The sequence below is a fragment of the Indicator indicator genome, chromosome 14, assembly GCF_027791375.1.
Source record: "Indicator indicator isolate 239-I01 chromosome 14, UM_Iind_1.1, whole genome shotgun sequence".
NCBI lineage: Eukaryota > Metazoa > Chordata > Aves > Piciformes > Indicatoridae > Indicator > Indicator indicator.
The window spans coordinates 4,424,313-4,442,728 of NC_072023.1; the positions used below are offsets into that span (position 1 = coordinate 4,424,313).

General features: G+C 37.5%; 1 protein-coding gene across 1 annotated transcript in view; it reads right to left on the bottom strand.

Moving 5' to 3' along the window:
* The window catches only part of ANKS1B (ankyrin repeat and sterile alpha motif domain containing 1B), a 390,775-nt gene that overhangs the window by 317,362 nt on the left and 54,997 nt on the right, over positions 1-18,416 (bottom strand). The window contains 2 exon segments of the mRNA XM_054386772.1: positions 9,118-9,297; positions 12,291-12,401. Coding sequence (XP_054242747.1) covers positions 9,118-9,297; positions 12,291-12,401 — 291 coding nt within the window.

Sequence of the window (18,416 nt, forward strand, 5' to 3'; positions counted from 1 at the left end):
TCAACACAGGGTCATTGCAGTAAATAATGTGACAGATTGGAGGAAAAGGATTAGCTACATTTAGGATTCACCAGTGCAAGCTCAACACGTAACAGCATTTAAAGAGATTCATTTGTCTGTAAGCTATTTTCCTGCAAGCATCTGATAGCCAAGGAATTTGCCACATATATCCATAATTGGGCAGACTGGTTAAATATTCCAGAATCTCATTCTAGTGGAAAAGGAGTAGGCACTTTGTAATGCAGATAGACCAACTGGTGAATTGGCCAGCACCTTCCTCTAGATATACTTTACTCCATACAGATTAAATCTTACTAAGTGTTGCCATGTTTCAACAACTTTATATCCTTAAATAAGGGCTGACTATCTCCCAGGAGAAGTCAGTGCAGCATGCTGGAGGACTGCCTAGCAATACTTCTCAGGGAAATCACAGCAGCAGGGAACTGCAGGCTAATTTAGTTGGCTGTGAAGCATGCCACTGAGCAAATTATTCTGCATAGAGTTCCACATGGCTGCTGTTAGGATCCCTCTAACATAGAATTCTTCACAACACTCTACTGAAGCATAGCATACCCTATAGATAAAAAAAATAACCTACTTAAATAACTAGAGAAGATAGGTTAGGAAATGATATATTAAAAATACCTGAAATTCCCTTGGCTAGGTAAAGTATCTAAGAGAAAGGACAAAAATTTGCATGAAGCTGGTACATTTCCCTCTGCTTCTTTCTAATAACAGCTCATGTTTAAATAGAATTTAGACATTGCTTTGTAAAGTAGCTTATAGCAATTATATACATTCTCTACTGGCCAAGTAGATGGCTGGTACTGGAGGTCACACTATAAATGTCTAAAGAAAGTAATATCATTCTATAGTGACCAAGTAGATGCTTGGCACTGGATGTCACATTATAAACATCTAATATGAAAAATAACAGCAACAACAGCTCTGCTCAGTGGGAAACACCACTGTGTGCTTTAGAACCTGGGACTAGCAGATGGGTTTTAGTTGGGTGGTAGGTTTTAAAAACAATTTTTCAAGTTATATAATCTTCTTTTCAGAGAGTGGGTAGCCCTTTGCAACACGGGAATCTTAAAAAGTAAAGTTTACATAGCCCGGGAGAGGTGGCCTTCATGTTTTCACTTGCAGTAGAAATAAGAGTAATGATATGCTTGCAAAATAAGACTCAGAACTGAGCTAGGTGTAAGAGTTCCAGAGTAACTTAGTACATAATTTTTGCAATGTTAACATTTGGCATTACATAAATTATCTTCATTATCACAGGGGAATTAAAGTAAAGCAACAAAACTCCAAACACTGACTCTCAGTACAATTCTTTTTCTTTTTCTTCTGGATCATAAACACCTGCAAAATACAGCAAGGCCTGTACTATCAAATTCAATAAATGGTAATATGTCAAATAATTTAAAATTTATCTGCTTCTCTCCTTGGAGTTCCAGTCAATCAGGCCTGATTGTCTTACTAGTCCCTAATGAATAAGTAACCACGATTGTTCTTGTATGTGTTTCTAATGAGTCCTCATTAATCAGCTATTGTATATGCTTCTGGCTTGCTCATCATCATTGGCTCTTGGAATTAGGTCTCACTCTCTCATGCAAGTGTGATATTGTTAAAGGTTACCACATTTGATCCAAGATACCAACATTTCACTCCATCATATTTGGTCACTCCTAACCACTTTTCAATTCAACTCAGTCATTACTTATTTAAATGTTAAGTTAAAAAACCCCAAAACAAACAAAAAGAAGCACAACACACACACACACAAATCACAACAGCATTAATTCAATAATGTTGCCAAGATCTTTACCTCAATATCCTTTAACACATTGTACTTTGTAAAATAAAAATTTAATAAAAATAATCTCTTTTTTTATCTGTGTGCTTTTTATAAAAATTAATTGTTCTTTGCCTTAGAGAAAAAAAAAAAGTAATCAGAACAACTGACTTCTAAAGGACTATGCATACATTTTATTTACCTCTTATGTATTCATTCTTAGCTATCTTGTTTCAAAAAGACAGAATTCTATACTTTTAGATCTCTCCTTAGCTAAAAACCAAACATGATCATAGTTTTATTGCCTTTATATACCCTCATTTTCTTGGTATTCTGACAAGAGAAAGTAAAAAGTGAATCTTCTCTTCAAATATATACTATCAATATTTTTTACAATCTTAATAAGATAGTTTTAAGTTTGGGGTTTTTTTCCACTCTCTCTTGATTTCTTAACCAGTATCAACTTCCCTTTCTGGAAAACAGAAGTAAGAAATTTACTTTTACATGCCTGTGATAAAATCCAAATCTTTTCCCTGAGACTACAGAGAACCTGTCTTCATGTTTAAATTAAAATTACTGCTGGCAGCCTTTACTATCTATTGTATTACCACATTAAATTTAATCAGATGTCCCTTGCCACTTCTGTGAAATCCCTCTGTAGTGCAGTCACAATTCTACTTGTTTTTACTATGCTCAGTTTTGTTTTGTAGGCAAAAAATAAATAGAAACACCTTATAACTTAAGTTTCTCAGTATTTATTTCAGATAATTAAGTAAAATCCTTTAATGTATACTCTACTGGTAAGGGCACAAGAGCACTTTCTGGAACTATGTTTTTGATGTAAACTCATGTCAGATATACCAAGATTGTAAGGTATTACATTTGCACTTGCACATCAGTAATGCAGTTTCTGTATTGTGCTTCTGAAGACAATAGCAGAAATGGAAAAGCAGACATTGCAAGCAATCACCTACTGCAGAAGATTAAAGGGACTGAAGTAAATACTTCGATTTGGAACTTCAGTTTTATTTATTACGTGTATATGGCAGAGTTTTATTCTTTTAAAATCAATTTTAGCTCAAGAATTCTCATGACCTCTCACAAAAAAAAAATAAAAGGAGAATAGTTACTGCTACTATGCAAAAAGTAAATAAAACTTTAAAAATTCATTCTTAAGTAAGGACTGGAATAAACTTTTGAGCACAGAATAAGATGAACCTTTTTCAAGAGTTAATTTTAAGAAAAAAAAATCATTAAACACCAAGTTCATGAAAGAAAAAGATTTGAGATGTATTGTATCCAATATGCCTATCTTGCAAATATAATCATACAGACACATGTGCAAGTGTGGAAGTTCTTCATATTTTGGGTTTTGTTTTGGAATCACAAGCTGTCCAGAGCAAATGAAAAGTAATATATCATCCCCTGGCATCCACAGGAATTTTGTCTTATGTGGAGTAAAAGCCCATACTTCTCTTTTCTGATTTTATTTTTAACATTAAGAAACATAATGAGCAAATAAACTGCAAAATCTACAGCACATTTCTGATGTTAATGTTGCATTTTGAATCCTTTGCTCTCATATGAATACAGGAACCTCAAACCTGACAAGAAATCAGTAATGATGTTAGCACTCGAAGGACAGAGGTAGCTAAATTAAAGCAATTTATTTGCAATTTTACTTGCTCTGCAGGAACATTCCTGACAATATATATACTTTGAGATTCATCTGTTAATTCTCCTAGCACACTTAATTTTTCTGGATCCTTGCTTTGCAGGTTATGTCTATTTGAATTTTGTTACTTACTCTTGAATTCACACAGACCAACTGAACACACACTTGATGTGTAACCTCTCTGTTATAACACACCTCTCATTTTAACTCTGAAATTTTAGTTTGTACTTCAAACCTCTGCCATTATAGCCAATAATTTTTCCTCTTGTAAGAATTACAGGTGCTTGTTTTAAAGCAATTTGTATTACCAGCTGCATTAAAAACACACTTTTAACGCAGCGACGAGAAAAGAAAAAGTTGGAAAAGTCTCATATAAAATGGCTGCTTTTGTTCTTGAAATTACTGAGCCAGACTGCCATCTATTGGAAAATAAATATTTTTTATATTATACTTAAAAAAAAAAATTAAAAAAGAATAAAACAAACCTGAAACTACTATAAGTTATTGTGAGAAGCTGTTTTTTTGCTAGCAATCGTACTTAAGAGAGCTTCGTTTTTTTAAAGGAATCACCTAAACTGTGCTAAAGTCAAGGAGTTTCCACCTCTCATTTCCTGGAACATGTTTTTAAAGCCCTTTGCTGGCTTGCTGAACAAGCAAATCCTAGTTATTTGAAGTGAAAGTCTTGTAGGTAGCATAGAAAAGCTGTAATATGTCAGCAATGCACAATACTGAAGGATAAATTTCCCCCCACACACCCCTCCCTTGCCTCTACTGTGGCTATCTATCAGTGCTTTTCATGTCTTCACATAAACAGGGAAACTAAAGAGTGTGTTCAAGTTACAGTGACCTAAATGGAACAACAACAATAACAACAAAAGGCAGACAGGGACTGAGAGTAAAAATATCTCTGAATCCATCATCAATCCCACCCAGTATACAAGCACTTCATAAAAACAGGTAATCCCAGCTAAAATGATGTCTAGGTGTATAAATGCCTTTTGGGAGCTCTAAAGTAGCATAGAATCATAGAATGTCAGGGGTTGGAAGGAACTTGTGGAGATCATTGAGTCCAACCCCCCTGACAGAGCAGGATCACCCCGGGCAGGTCACACAGGAACACATCCAGATGGGTCTTGAAAGTTTCCAGAGAAGGAGACTCCACAACCTCTCTGGACAGCCTGCTCACAGTAAAGAAGTTTCTCCTCATGTTGAGGTGGAACCTCCTGTGTTCCAGCTTGTACCCAGTGTTCCTTGTCCTATTACTGGGCACCACTGAAAAGAGCCTGGCACCTTCATCTTTACACCTACCCCTTAGATATTTACAGACAAAACAACCCACAAATCCACTTGCAAAATTATGTTCAGTCTGGCCTTTAACTTTGTGGAGACAATGAACAGGGGATTGTTGTCTGCTGTCTCTTAATATCCATGTCTGAATGACAAGTGAAGGTAGACTAGGGAGTATGGAATTAATATTTCATGTGACAGGACATCAGTAGAATATTGAAACACAGCCAGAGTTACAAAATCAAGCAGTGAAACGGTAAAGTTTCCAGTGTAGCTTTCACTTGAACTTCTTCAGTTTACTCTTTGTAATGTACTCTTCAAATAAGAGCTTGTTAAGTTATTTTCATCTGACATTTTGTTATTCAGCAAACATGTACTCACAGTTTTCACCCTCTTAATTAATCTCTCTTCTCATTCAAGAAGATAACACAGTTTGCTTTTCCAGAACCCCCAAATTTTCCCAGTTTCCCTTTCAGCTTTTGGAATGGAAGTGTCCTGTGAGTCCATTTTAACTCATCTTCAGATCTGTTCCCGTTCACGTCTACACTCTGGTGTCCTTATCCTCTTTACTCTACTTCATTGTCCATTGCACCTTCCCACTCCCAGGTGTTCATTCCTTCTGATCCTCAAGATCCTGCTATTCACATTTTCTGTTCAGCTTTTCTGTGTCCCAAGGAAATAGGAGTCAACACAGAGCTGATGATCAATTTGGAATTAAGGTAACTAACCCCAAAATTTTCATCCAAAATGCTTTTTTTTTTTCTTCCCCACCAGTTTTACTTAACCTCAGAGTTGTGCAAACTCTGCTTCTAATTTGACTCTAAGATATTTTAAGCACATAAATCTTGGCAGGTTTCAATGCTTTACGCCACATATGTCACACACCTGGACCACTGAAACATGTTAAGTAATAAAATGTGTACTGTTTTCAGTGCAAAATTTGATGAAAAGAAGGAAGTTCCTTAGTCTAAACGTACCAGAACAACTTGCTAAGTGCTTGAATGACTAATTGTTCAATAACCCAGGAAATGGAAGAATGGATTCAATTCTATTCTTGACCTAAGACAGTTCCCACACCTTTTTCAAAAGAAAATGTAGCCTTCTACATGTGTTGTATCACTGAGCAGCAAGCAACAGAAGGCATCTGGGGCCAGAAAAGGAATAGAATTTGCTAGTGAATAGGAAGTCCTAAGTCCTAGTATTTTCCCAGTGATTGTAAAATCCCGAGGGGATCAAAAGGCTGATGCTCAGTCTTTTGATTTGGGAGAATAAAAATGTGATGTTAAAGCACCCTTACAGCACAGAGGGAACTGAACACCACTCTTCCACTTTCCAGATGAAGCCTTTCACTGACAAGTTACTGTATTTAAAAGCAGGAATCCCCACTACCCTTACACTAAGCCCAACTAGTGAGCTCTACTCTTTCAAATAAAAGAAGATCCTAGGTGGACTGATGCTCCCTTCTGCAGTTATGAATCAGTCTAAACCTTATTTAGCCCGAGTAGTACCACAGATGATTTCTCCCACTTGAAAAGCACCAGTTGTTTAAAAAAATGCATTGTAATATATTCTGCTTTCTGATACTTTGTCTTTTATGTACACCTTATCCTCAGGAGGTAGCTCCTGATGCTCCTTCCCCCAGCCGATTAAGTTTTTGACCCACAAGCTGCTATTCCAAACAGAAATTCCCCAGTCCTGCCTCCTATTTCTCTGAGAAAGGGCACAATGCAAAAAAAGGAAACGTCCCCAAGCAGCCAGTTCCTCTGCAGAATCTCCCCAAGGATCACGAAGTGCCATGATTTAAGTTTTGGACCTGTTCAAATCACTGGACCACAGGAGAAGTTGGAAAGCTTGCACGTGGTCATCACCTCTAGAACCAACACTTGTGCAAGAAATGGCATCTAGCAGGGATATGTCTTCTACAGCTCTTCAGAACTGAGAGTGGCACAGTCAGCAATGAAGGTTAGGGGGAAAACTGCTGCTTTGAACCTGAAGTAACTGATTGCTTGTAGGAGCACACCAGATGTACGTCCCAGCCCAAAAGAGAAAGACACCACTGTCCAAAGGCAGAGGGATTCTGTCCTCCACACTCCTGTGCTGCTCCTGCTTCCATAGGGTCTTAGCATGTGCAACAGCAATGAATGAGAGATGAAAGAATGCAGGGAACAGAAAAGACCCTGCTTACCCTACTCAGATTTTCACAGAAGATTCCTAAGTAGGAGAAAACTAAAGTCAGAAAGAGCTGCAGGTTTCCTTCTCTTCAATACATATCCAAGGAGTCTATTTCTGACTCCCTATCTATATGTGTCTGCACTTCTCTCTTTCTCTCTGTATCTACAAGTTCTTATACATTAATATTCATTTAAGTTTCTTCAGTCATCACTCCACTGTCACAAGTCTTCCACCACCATGCTTGCTGGTCCTGCCCCCAGAGTAGTTTGGCAGCATTTCACCTTTGCACCATTTCCAGAGCTAAACATATGTCTTCAATTTTGTGCTTCTTCCTGATTACTCTTTGATGGCTCCCCTCTGTGCCTGTGGGTTTTCATATCACCCCTGCACTATACAGGGAGACTACACACCAAAACTAAAAGCCAGTGTGTCAAAAATGGGAGCAATGTCTCTTTTTTTCCTGATGCCAGGCAGCCAGGTAGCAACTGAAGAGACCGAGTGACCTTAATATACTTTTAAAAACGAAATGGGTGTTTTAGATCAAACAGGAAACCCCACATCATGGCAAAGACTCCTCTCCATATAGGCTTTGTACAGTTGGGTTCACCCTAGGGCAAATGTGCACTGCCCTCCATCCTGACTTCATGTTGGGAGTGCATGCCCAGCATCCTGATTCTAGTTTAGTTTGAATACAGAATCACAGAACATCAGAGGTTGGAAGGGACCTTCAGAGATCATCGAGTCCAAGCCCCCTGCCAAAAGCAGGATCACCCAGGGTAGTCCATGCAGGAACATCAGGCAAGTTTTGAATCACAGAATTGTTAGGGTTGGAAAGGACCTCAAGGATCATCCAGTTCCAACCTCACTTCCATGGGCAGGGTCACCTCACACCAAATCAGGTTGCTCAGAGCCACGTCCAGCCACCCCACTGGGCAGCCTGTTCCAGTGCTCCAGCACCCTCACTGTGAAGAAGATTCTCCTCATGTTGAGGGGAAAGAAAAACTAAGTGCACTAGCAGGAAAGAGCCACAACATGCTTTAAAGAGTCCCCATTACTGAAGATTAGTTTCCCCCTCTAGTTCAACATACAAATAGATGAAAGCTCCAAAAATGTATTGCCTAATTTACCTTTGCATTTTCCTGCTGCATATAAATTACAGATTTAGTGTCTGAATACTTCCTGTTCACACTGTATTTCATTTAGGTCTGTAAAAATTTCAGTCTCAGTAGACAAAATTATGCAGATTACATTTCCTGAGAGCAGATTTAAATGGTTAGCACCTAAATACAGAAAGCTGTACAAAAATGCTTAAATAGGATCAGTGCCTCATTCAGACTGACTTCAATATGGGTCATGTATCTAATCATTCAAACATCTAGAAGGACTTTAAAAGAAAGTATTTATTTCATTTCAGGGCAGCTAAACATCATTGTAAATCTCATTCTGTCTATATATATTGTAATAAATTCTCTAAAACATGAAAGTCCTTAACTTGCCATGTTTTTCTCCACACACAAGAGCATAAATTCTTTTTTAACTTACCAACAACATTAATTGAAATTTAGAATTTAGCATTTTCCCCTCTGTTCTGTGCTTTGTTCCCAGGACAATCCCATTTACTTTACTTGTTGAGGAATAGAATTCAATTTTAAAATGAAATTAAATAAAAAGCCTTGTTATACTGTAAAGGGAAAGAAAAAAAGAATCCTAGGGCACTTTATTCACAGGATTAGTAGTAATGAAGTCATATTTTCAAATGAAATATCACAACCACAAAATTTTCCAGTACTAAAGACTCGGGTCTTTAATACCATTAGGCTATATAGCAATAAAATGTGTCAGAATAATAACTGAATATGTTTAACTTCTTCTTTGGGGGGACAACTCTGACCAGATTTTGTAACCACTTAGACTTTGGAATAGTATTGATCATATTCCTTCTAATTCATCTCTCAAAAAGCCTTCCTTGCACTCCCCATGCTCAAAAGAACAATTAACCTCAATTTTTGGTCACATTGGTGAAGCCATTCTGAGGTGTTGTAAGCAATATGAAATCCTAAATCTGTAAGGAGCACATGCTATGTTGTTTTTTCTGTTATAATATTACACTTGCACTATTTCTTTTTTGAATGTGCCATAAATAAAGCAGATATCAATTTTTATATTGTCTTGCATCCCATCTTACTTACTACATTAAGCTTGGTTTGGCTTCCACTGGTCATAAGTTCTTCCTCTGACACTTTACTAAAATTGTCCAGAAAATGTTCTGATATTGTATGAGAGAGATCTTCAAAAGAGTATTCCTTTTCTTGGCACAATTTGATTTCATCTAAGAGCTTTGATAATTCTCCAGTCACAGCTTCACCTTTAAAAACAGACATACTGTTAGTCAATGATTAGAATACCAGGGTTAATTTATGCCTAAAAAGGAAATGCACATTCTTTACATTTTAATGAGTCTCTATCACATTCCATGCCTTATCTTCTAAACAGTGATCTTCATGCACATTTCTCCCCTCAAAAACAAGGGCATTTCATTCCAGAATGGGAATAACTGGAGGTAATCTACATACTTCTGCATTCCCTTCTACCTTGCATTTTAATAAGATTAATTACAATATATACTTACCCTTTCTAATCCTGAAAGCTGGCTAGAAATAACAACTATCCAAGAATGCAAAACTAATCCAGAAAAGAAAAATCCCTACAAGCACACAAGATCAAGTGTCCCATACTTCACATCGAGTTCGTGTTTGCTGCTGTGATCCATTAGCAGACTGCATAGGTCCCATAAACTGTTAAGTAGTTTGGAACTGAGTTTCTAGGAATGCACATCTGTCCTATCCAAGTATTTTATAATCCATTCTTGCTCACTTTCTCAGGATTAAATGAAATGGTGGAAGGATATACTGGGCAACACCCACGAGTCTAAAACATGCCTCCCTACAGCAGTCTCCCAGAAACCAATGTTTAGTGCATTCTGCATTGTGTTTCATAGTTTCTCCTTAATTTGTCAGATATCTTTAATTAAGAAATCTATCAGAATAGTAAGACAATGAGCTTTATATGTCCATGTTAAAGGCCACTACTAGAAATAGTGGCAGCAACAAGTATTAGACACATTGAGTGCTAACTTTTTTGCAATCAGCACATTGCCAGCAGCAAGATTTCCAGAAAGGAAAAAAAACTTCTTTTTATGAACAACTGCATGAGGTTCTGATAATCTATTGCAGATACGCAGCTACCTGCAGTAATGGCAATGAAATATGTGTGAAATCCAAATTTTTCCAGGGGCTAATAAGAAACTCCTTCTCTTGACTAGGTTTACAAGAGTCGTGTTGTTGGAAAAGACAGTCCTTAGACTTGATAAAACAGAGATAATTCCATTTCACTCCATCTTTGGGAATAAGATGCTGAAAAGGAAAACCAGAGTGAGCATATTGAGCTCAGTATACATCCAACACACATATGTATATTCATGGAACTAAACAAGAACCTGGGTAAGATTATAATCAGCTTGGTCTTCTTTCATATTTCTTCATAGTCACTGTTTGTTATGCTTGGTAAACATAATTTTTGACTATTTTTTTTTAATTACAACTATAGCCAGTTAAGACTAAAATTAAGACTAAAATTTTCAGAACCAAGAGGAGAGGTTGTTAATTAAAAGCATCTAATTGTCTTTTAATATCTAAGTAATTTGCATGCAAAACTCAGGTTACTCTACAGTAACTTTGCACAAAATTTAAATACTTAGCAAAGATATAATCAGGTCTATTTCTATTTTGGGGGTTTTATTAGAAAATGGAAGTTTGATATTAATACTATAATAAATTAAAATTGGATGTTAAATATCTGAATGCTATGAATTATTCTAGAGTCATGATACAGTGCCCTAAAAAGACACAGAATTTCCTACAGACTTATACTCATGGCCCCAGTGCCACATCCTCCCACTTAGGGTCTGCAATATTTCTTACTGGGCAAGAATCAATCCTGTGTGACAAAACTGGAACTGCAAGAGTGGTGACTGACTTGTAAGTGCACACTAACTGGTTGGCTGATTGCTGCCAGAGTGAATACATAAAAGACAAATTTTGCCTACTTCTTTCAGTGCAGGCACTAATCAAGGTCTCTCTCCTCTATCTAGTTACCTATTTTCATGAAAGTCACAGGGAGGTAATTGATTCTGCTATCCCTCTTCCAAATCTGGTTTAAATTATTTGAAATGAGATTGTCAGAGAATGGCAGACAGATGGATGAGAAACACAATTCAGTACCATTTCTTTCCTTTAGAATCAAATTACACAATAGACAAGCAAAAGCCAGCTAGCACATTTATACCCTGAGAGTGGAAACAAGGAATGCGACCTTATCATTAAGAAGTAAAACATATCTTACAAATATTTACTACTTAATTTCAGGACAGACATTTCTGTTGCATAGGGTAGCTGACTTCATGATTCTATTAATCTCAAAGGAACTATTTATCTTCATACACCATATGTCTGTTAAGTACCCCAATGGGAAACATGAATGGAACTTGAGCATTTGTTTACTATCACCATGAAGATCATAATCTGGCATGCAGCAGTAAGCTTAGTTTTCTCATGAATGAAAATGGCTTTTAAAAGAACACACACGAAAAAAACCCTCAACGACTCACCCACCCACACACCAAAACCAAAAAGAGTTATTTGCCAGCAGTCAATTACATTTACTTTGGATGATTATAGACAGGTTTGGTTCTCCAAGAGGACAGGCTGGATGAAACCACACTCAGGAAATGCCCTATTTAGGTGGCTGTGGTGTGTAAAGGATGAATCAGAACATAAGGTGAAAGCACTTGCACAAAACAGTGAAAGTCACAATACATGAATGATGTTAGAGGATGAATGGAAGTGCAGTACACACATGGTCTTTGACAGAGGCATCCAAATGTAGCACAACTGGACGAGGTACTCACTGGGAAAGATAAAGTAAATTCAGTCTTTAGCTTGAATGCAAACAATACCTCCAGAATATTTCAACAGATCTAATCTCCTTTGGTTTTATTTGATTACCAAAATGTGTAAGGTCAAATAAATTAAAAAGCTTTAAGATCAGATAATGTAATACATTTAAATCCATCAGTTACTTTACCTTTCTGAGAACACAGTTCTTTGCTTTCCTATATGACATGGATTACCGTGCATGTAGTCAAAATAGGTAATTCATGGTGGGAAAAAGCTCCTCAATATCAATAACTCTCTTAATCTTTTTCATTTTGTATGTTTGCGTAAAAGTGTTAGCAAGAAAATTTTAATATTAAAGAGAAGTTCAGTACAGCTTCTGTATTCACATAGTACATGTATTTACTTTTAGCCTTTGGAGACGGAGGAACTTCTGGGGACAAAATGCAAGACTGATGCTCTGCGCATTCCAGTGGGCGCTCCTCTGAAATACTTGCATTTCCTGTTGCCATATATTCTGCAATTTAAAGATACACATAACACTTAAATTCCTAAATTAAGGAGGGGTTACTCCACAAGTATATTTGCTACTTCCTTTTCTTTATTAGAGCTTTTTCCAGTTTTTCATCTTGCAACTCTGTAATCACTGCTAGAAGGCAATCATTGCTTCAAAGTATACATAAAAAAAAACCCAGAACAGTTTTGAAGGCCAGTTCTGAAACTGTTAAAGACATCTCATTGTAGTAGTAATGATTTGCAGCTATCCCTGTGTTGTTCCTGTGTCCTTATATGCTCTTACTCTGTGTTCCAATATACTCTTACTGTTGAAAAAGTCTTCTTTTCTCTACGCTTTATGAAGAGTTTTTAGTTAAGATATTCAGGATGTTCACAGTAAGTCCACATATTGATACTGTTAAGAAAATCAATAGAATCATAGAATGGTTTGGGTTGGAAGGGACCTCCAAAGGTCATCTAGTCCAAACCCCTCTGCAGTCAGCAGGGACATTCTCACCCAGATCAGGTTGTCCACAGCCCTGTCAAGCCTAATCTTGAATATATCCAGGGATGGGGCCTCAACCAACTCCCTGCACCATCCCCATGGCAAAGAACTTGTTCTGCTTTCAGCACAGTACCCAAGTAAAATTTAGTTAAAACTACCAGTTTAAAAAGCAGTATTCTATTTTTTCCCCTTTTCCTCCTTAGAACTTCCTGCCTCGTTGACAATGTTTATAAAATCAGGGAAAAAAAGTAGAATGATGAATGTCCTAAACTTCAATTTGTTTATTATTATTTATGTGTAAACATATGCATTATTTTCATGTGCTTTTGAACATAGGCTAACTCAATGGAACAAAAATACACTAATGAATATTATTGTAGGACAAACATTAAATAATAAATTAGAAATTAATTTCTGCAATAGTGGCACTTTTTGATTTTTTTTTCCCCAGCAGACTGACTGTCAGTTCAGGCATTTATTCTGCATCTTAATTTTCTGAAGTTGCTTAAACAAGTTGGTTTTGATACCAAAGAGTAACCACAACAGTCCATGGTGCAACACACACAAAATCAAACTCCAGTAACAGCTTGCATCAATATACACTGACGGACTAAAGAGTTTCTGGGAAGTAAAATCTCCCTGATTTAATTTCTACAGTCTACAGTGCACTTGTTTAGCTTGCTGTTATTCCTGATTCAATAACAAATACCCAAACACAATCTGTGATAAAAGAGACATCTGAGAAATTGGAATTGGAAATGGCAGAGAACAACATGCAGTTTCAGAATGCTTTGCAGGTTGTTCTGTTATTTTGGGCTTTTAAAAGAATGTATGATTGGAAAATGTCATGTATTAAGTTTGATGGCTGGCAATAGTCCCCTGGAAAATCTGTCATATACTTCACATGAAAATGGGAACTTCTGGTTGGTTCCTCTTTTTTTTTGTGTAGTGCTGAAAGCAAAGAAGCAAAGATGAGCTGTAAGAAACCATGAGAAAACCAGCAGCATGACAAAATGTTCTGGAAGGTTTTCCAGATCTGTCATCTATGTTATTTGTCAAGTTAATGTATAAGATGGAGGACAAATTAAAAGGCAGTTAGATCAAAAGAAAAAACAAAGGAAAATAGGAATTCATGCCTGAAAATATTTGCTTGGCAATTAAATGTGCAACTGTCCAAAAGCAAACCTAAAAATAAGTTCTACAGGTGGAAGCATTAAAATTATTGCATCAATGCAGATATTATTAGGAAGGGAAATGCAGGGGAGACCTAAGGACTTTACCCTTGCTGTCCAATATTCATGTGAGACTGGTTTAAAAATGATTGAGTTTTGTCAGAACAATGCACTTACCTGTTGAGGGGTAGTTTGAGGAGGGAATCCTAAGCTCAACAAAAGTCTCACAAATACTTACCTTAAAAACTGCAGAGTTCCTTCTGGAAAACTTTTACAGATATCTCCACACAAGGTATGGTGTAGAGGTTTAGAAGGGGCCAGCAGTATGACACCCTTCTAAGAGCCCAAACCTTAACACTTTGGATTTCTGTGGGTCTTCTAACTTGACATTATACTATTGAATATTCTATCAGACATGTACAAGACAATGAAGAGATGAACTTAGTTGTGGGTGGCTTATAGTCTAGGTAAATTTATACTTACCCATAATATTATGAAAGAAACATACAAAGCAGGTCATCTGTGTCAAAAGACAAAGTGCACACAAGCAGTGGATGCTTTCGCCAGCTACCAAATTCTATTCACCTACAGCTGAAATTCTCCTCCAAAGTCTGCCCAAACTTACTGAAAAAGAAGTTACTGTACCATCACCTGCTCTGAATAGAGAGCACTGGAGAGACTGTTCTGGATTCTATCACTTTTCTCAAAAAGAAAAAAAAATGGAGAGAGAATTCAGAACAAAGCCAAGCTTAGTAAATGATACCTCTTAATGACCAGAACAGTTTTTCCTGCAGACAAAGACTGCAGCTTCCTTGAGTCCCAAGACACAAACCCTCTAAAAGTTCCACCCAAAACTGTTTCTGCTCTCCTGGGAAGGAGCCCACCTGAAGCTTCATGATCAAATTCCTGTTCTCTATACAGCAGCAGTAGCAGCTACAGAAATCCACTGGTAACTGCTACTGTAAGGTATGCTAAAGTGAGAGAACTGAGATGAAGGCTGGGCTGACTACAGAGGAAAACCCTGAATGACTCCAGTTTAACTGAATCCCAGAGAAACACAACATCAGTAAGTGTTTAAGTTATAGGCACATAAGGAGATTTTTGTGCACGTATTCAGGGAAGATAAAACAGAAACAAACACTCAAGTATTGTTATGATCCCAAGGTAGGTAAGGGCACAACTACGCTTCTAGTTCTCAAAACAACAGCAGTTCAATTAATTCATAAACGTACTTAATGCTCTACAGCTTTGGCACAGTAACCTATAAAAGGAAATGAGAAGTCCCCTGGAAAACAAACAAAACAAAACAACAAAGGGGGACTGAGAGCCCAGTTCTTTTCATCCCACATAGCTGTAATTAAATCCTTGACTGGAAACCTATTCCATCCTTCCAGTGAGGCTTGCCTCTTGTACTCAAGGAAATAGAAGATCTAATTGTCCACAGAGAGAGAGAAAGAAAGAGTGAGAATACAGAAAAGAAAAGCAGTGCTAATGACACCAAAACTACTTAAGCAGAGGGCAGAAGAAAGGAGTCCCAGTTCTGCAGCTGCTTATGCATCTTGCATTTATGAATAATTGGGTGACATGGGGTAACATGTACAAACAAGGTTAGGTTCTTAAGCAGCTTCAGAAGAAAAGAGAGGAAACAGCTTTCCATTACATCTCTCTGCATACTGTCTATGCAGCAGAACATAACTGTGCCTGCTTGGGGCCCATGCCATTTTTTGCCTGTTTATCTACTATCTTCTTTTTTATTCATAATAACAAGAAATCTGTATCCAGAAATAGGGAAAAAAAAAAAAAGGAGCAAAATTCTAACAGAGAGCATAGTGGGCTGTGGAAAAAGATGAAAGATGGTGGAGCATGCACCTGCGTCACGTTCACATGTGCTAAAGCTAAAACACAGCTGGTTGGTTTAATTTTAGGCTACCAGCTTTGGCAACATCCTTTTTATCTTCAGTGCCTAATTATAAAGCCCCAAGTGCCAATCTTGTTAACTGTTTCACCACTGAATTCTGTTGTTTCACTGCATCCATGAAATGCATCCAGAGAATGGCCTTACCTGGCCCAGTATTCTAATCCTCTGCTCTTTGAGTACCTAATGCATAAGCAGACATTTCTTCAGTGCCACATAAAGAATCTAGATGGCAATAAGGGGTTGTAATTTTTAACTCAGAACTGAGCAGGACACAGAAAATTACAGGACATATAGGAAAGACAAAGAAATAAAACTTCAACTGTCATTTCTGCTAATTCCAGCTATAACTAACAATCAGTAACAAAGCATTCAGGTTGTGCATGGATTACTCACAGCCTTTTCACTCTTTGATTTTGCTATTTATTTTTCTTTCTGTCACATAATATACCAAAATCTCCAAAAAGAAATCAGACTTTGTAAGCACACACACAAAATTTTTTTTTTGCAGAAAGTTCAATTACTCTTTTCTCAGGATAGTGAGAAAAGATGTAAAGATCACAAAAACACTAGGATCACTTCTAAAACCTCACTGGCAAAAGGTTGGGTTTTTTTTAACCTATAATGTGTAAAAAGTAGGATGGCAAGTATTCTTTTTAAAAAGGGAACACCACCAACAGAGACTTGCATCCACAATTTTACACCTCTGGAGGCCTTGCTCACAGGAGCCTACCAGTAGGTTTTAGTATCAGATGAACAGATTTAGTATTACTGCCTCCATGAACTGCTTCTAAAGATAGAATCACAGAATCACAGAGTGGTAGGGATTGAAAGGGACCTCCAGACATAATTGAGTCCAACTCCCCTGCCAATGCAGGCTCACCTAGGGCAGTCCACGCAGGAACATGTCCAGGGGGGTTTTGAAAGTCTCCAGAGAAGGAGACTCCACCACTTCTCTGTCCTGCCTGTCCCAGTGCTCCAGCACCCTCACTGTAAAGCTTTTCCTCATGTTGAGGCAGAACTTTCTGTGTTCCAGTTTGTATCCAGTCCCCTTGTTCCATCACAGGGCACCACTGAAAAGAGAGCTGCTTCAGTCCTTGACTCAACCTTGTAGTCCTCCACTGGACTCTCTATACTATTTCCCTGTCCCTCTTGAACTGGGGAGCCCAAAGCTGGACACAATACTCCAGATGTAGTCTCACCGAGACAGAGTAGAGGGGGAGGAGAACCTCCCTCGACCTACTTCTTCAAAGAAGCTTCTCATAAATATCCTTGGAACCAACACATTTTCTTTCAAAACCTTTCTTACAACTCCCAGCTCTCTGCATAGAGAACAGACCATTCCCCATCAGTAACACCAGTCACCTTATCTCCTTGGCCATTTCTGCCAGTCTGTTCATATGCATCTTTCAGCCTGTTTTATATTTTGAAAACCAATGTCTTGTGGCAAGGACAAACACTATGCTATGTTATTATTATAAAGGGTGGAGTAACTCATAAAGGTGCAAGGGGGAAATGGCAAAAATTCATTAGAATGCTAGGTTAAAAAACCTTACTCTGGCAACAAGGTGAAAGAATCAGTTCAATGCCATTCTGTCTGCATAAAGTAAAAAAATAGGAAGAAACTTAGAGAATCTGGTCAATAATTGTCTGATGCCAGTGGTTTAATTTCTTTTTCCTCTAAGTGTACATGAAGGACACATGTAAGCTTCTCTAGACAATCATCTGAAGACAGGAGCTTTAACAGAATGCATGTGCAAGACACTTACTTGCTCTCTCTCTCTCCCAGCAATTGCCTTTCCTTTGCATAGAATTCATTACCCACTGAAGTCAAACTCAATTACAGTACATTCAGGCTTCCCACAGGCCCAGTGCTTGATTGACTTTTCAGCTGCAACACTTCAGCAAAGAGTAAACTCAACTGTCTTTTTAGAGGAGAGTAGGTCTACTGTATGATCAGCAGCACTAGTACTAAATCCTGCCTCTCCTGATTTTATTTTTCACTTCAGCTCACAGTTCAAACTTGATCTTTAATGGCTGAAGTTTCAGTGAACCTTTTGCCAGTAAAAAAACATCTCATTGGGCTTCACAGGGGAGTTCTGAAAGGGCTCCTCAGGTTTTCTTAAGGCAAAGTATGGCATCTTTGTAAATATTTTTCAGTTTTTCAACCTTGCACATTGCTTCTGACTTTAAAGCAGACAGAGGAAAAATAAAAAGCTGCTCATTACAAGCACAGTTTTGTCATACTAATAAAAGCTGAACCTGCTAGGCAATCTTCTTTTTATTTTCAAGGTGCATATGTGAAAAAGATTGCAAGTTAGAGCATCAAAAGGCTTTAGAATTGATATATTTTCTTTTTTTTGTGTGTGTGGCAAAAACTAAGGCCAGGTACTGATCCATCACCATGACAAACACTTGAGAGGGGTTTAGGATGCTGTATTTTTC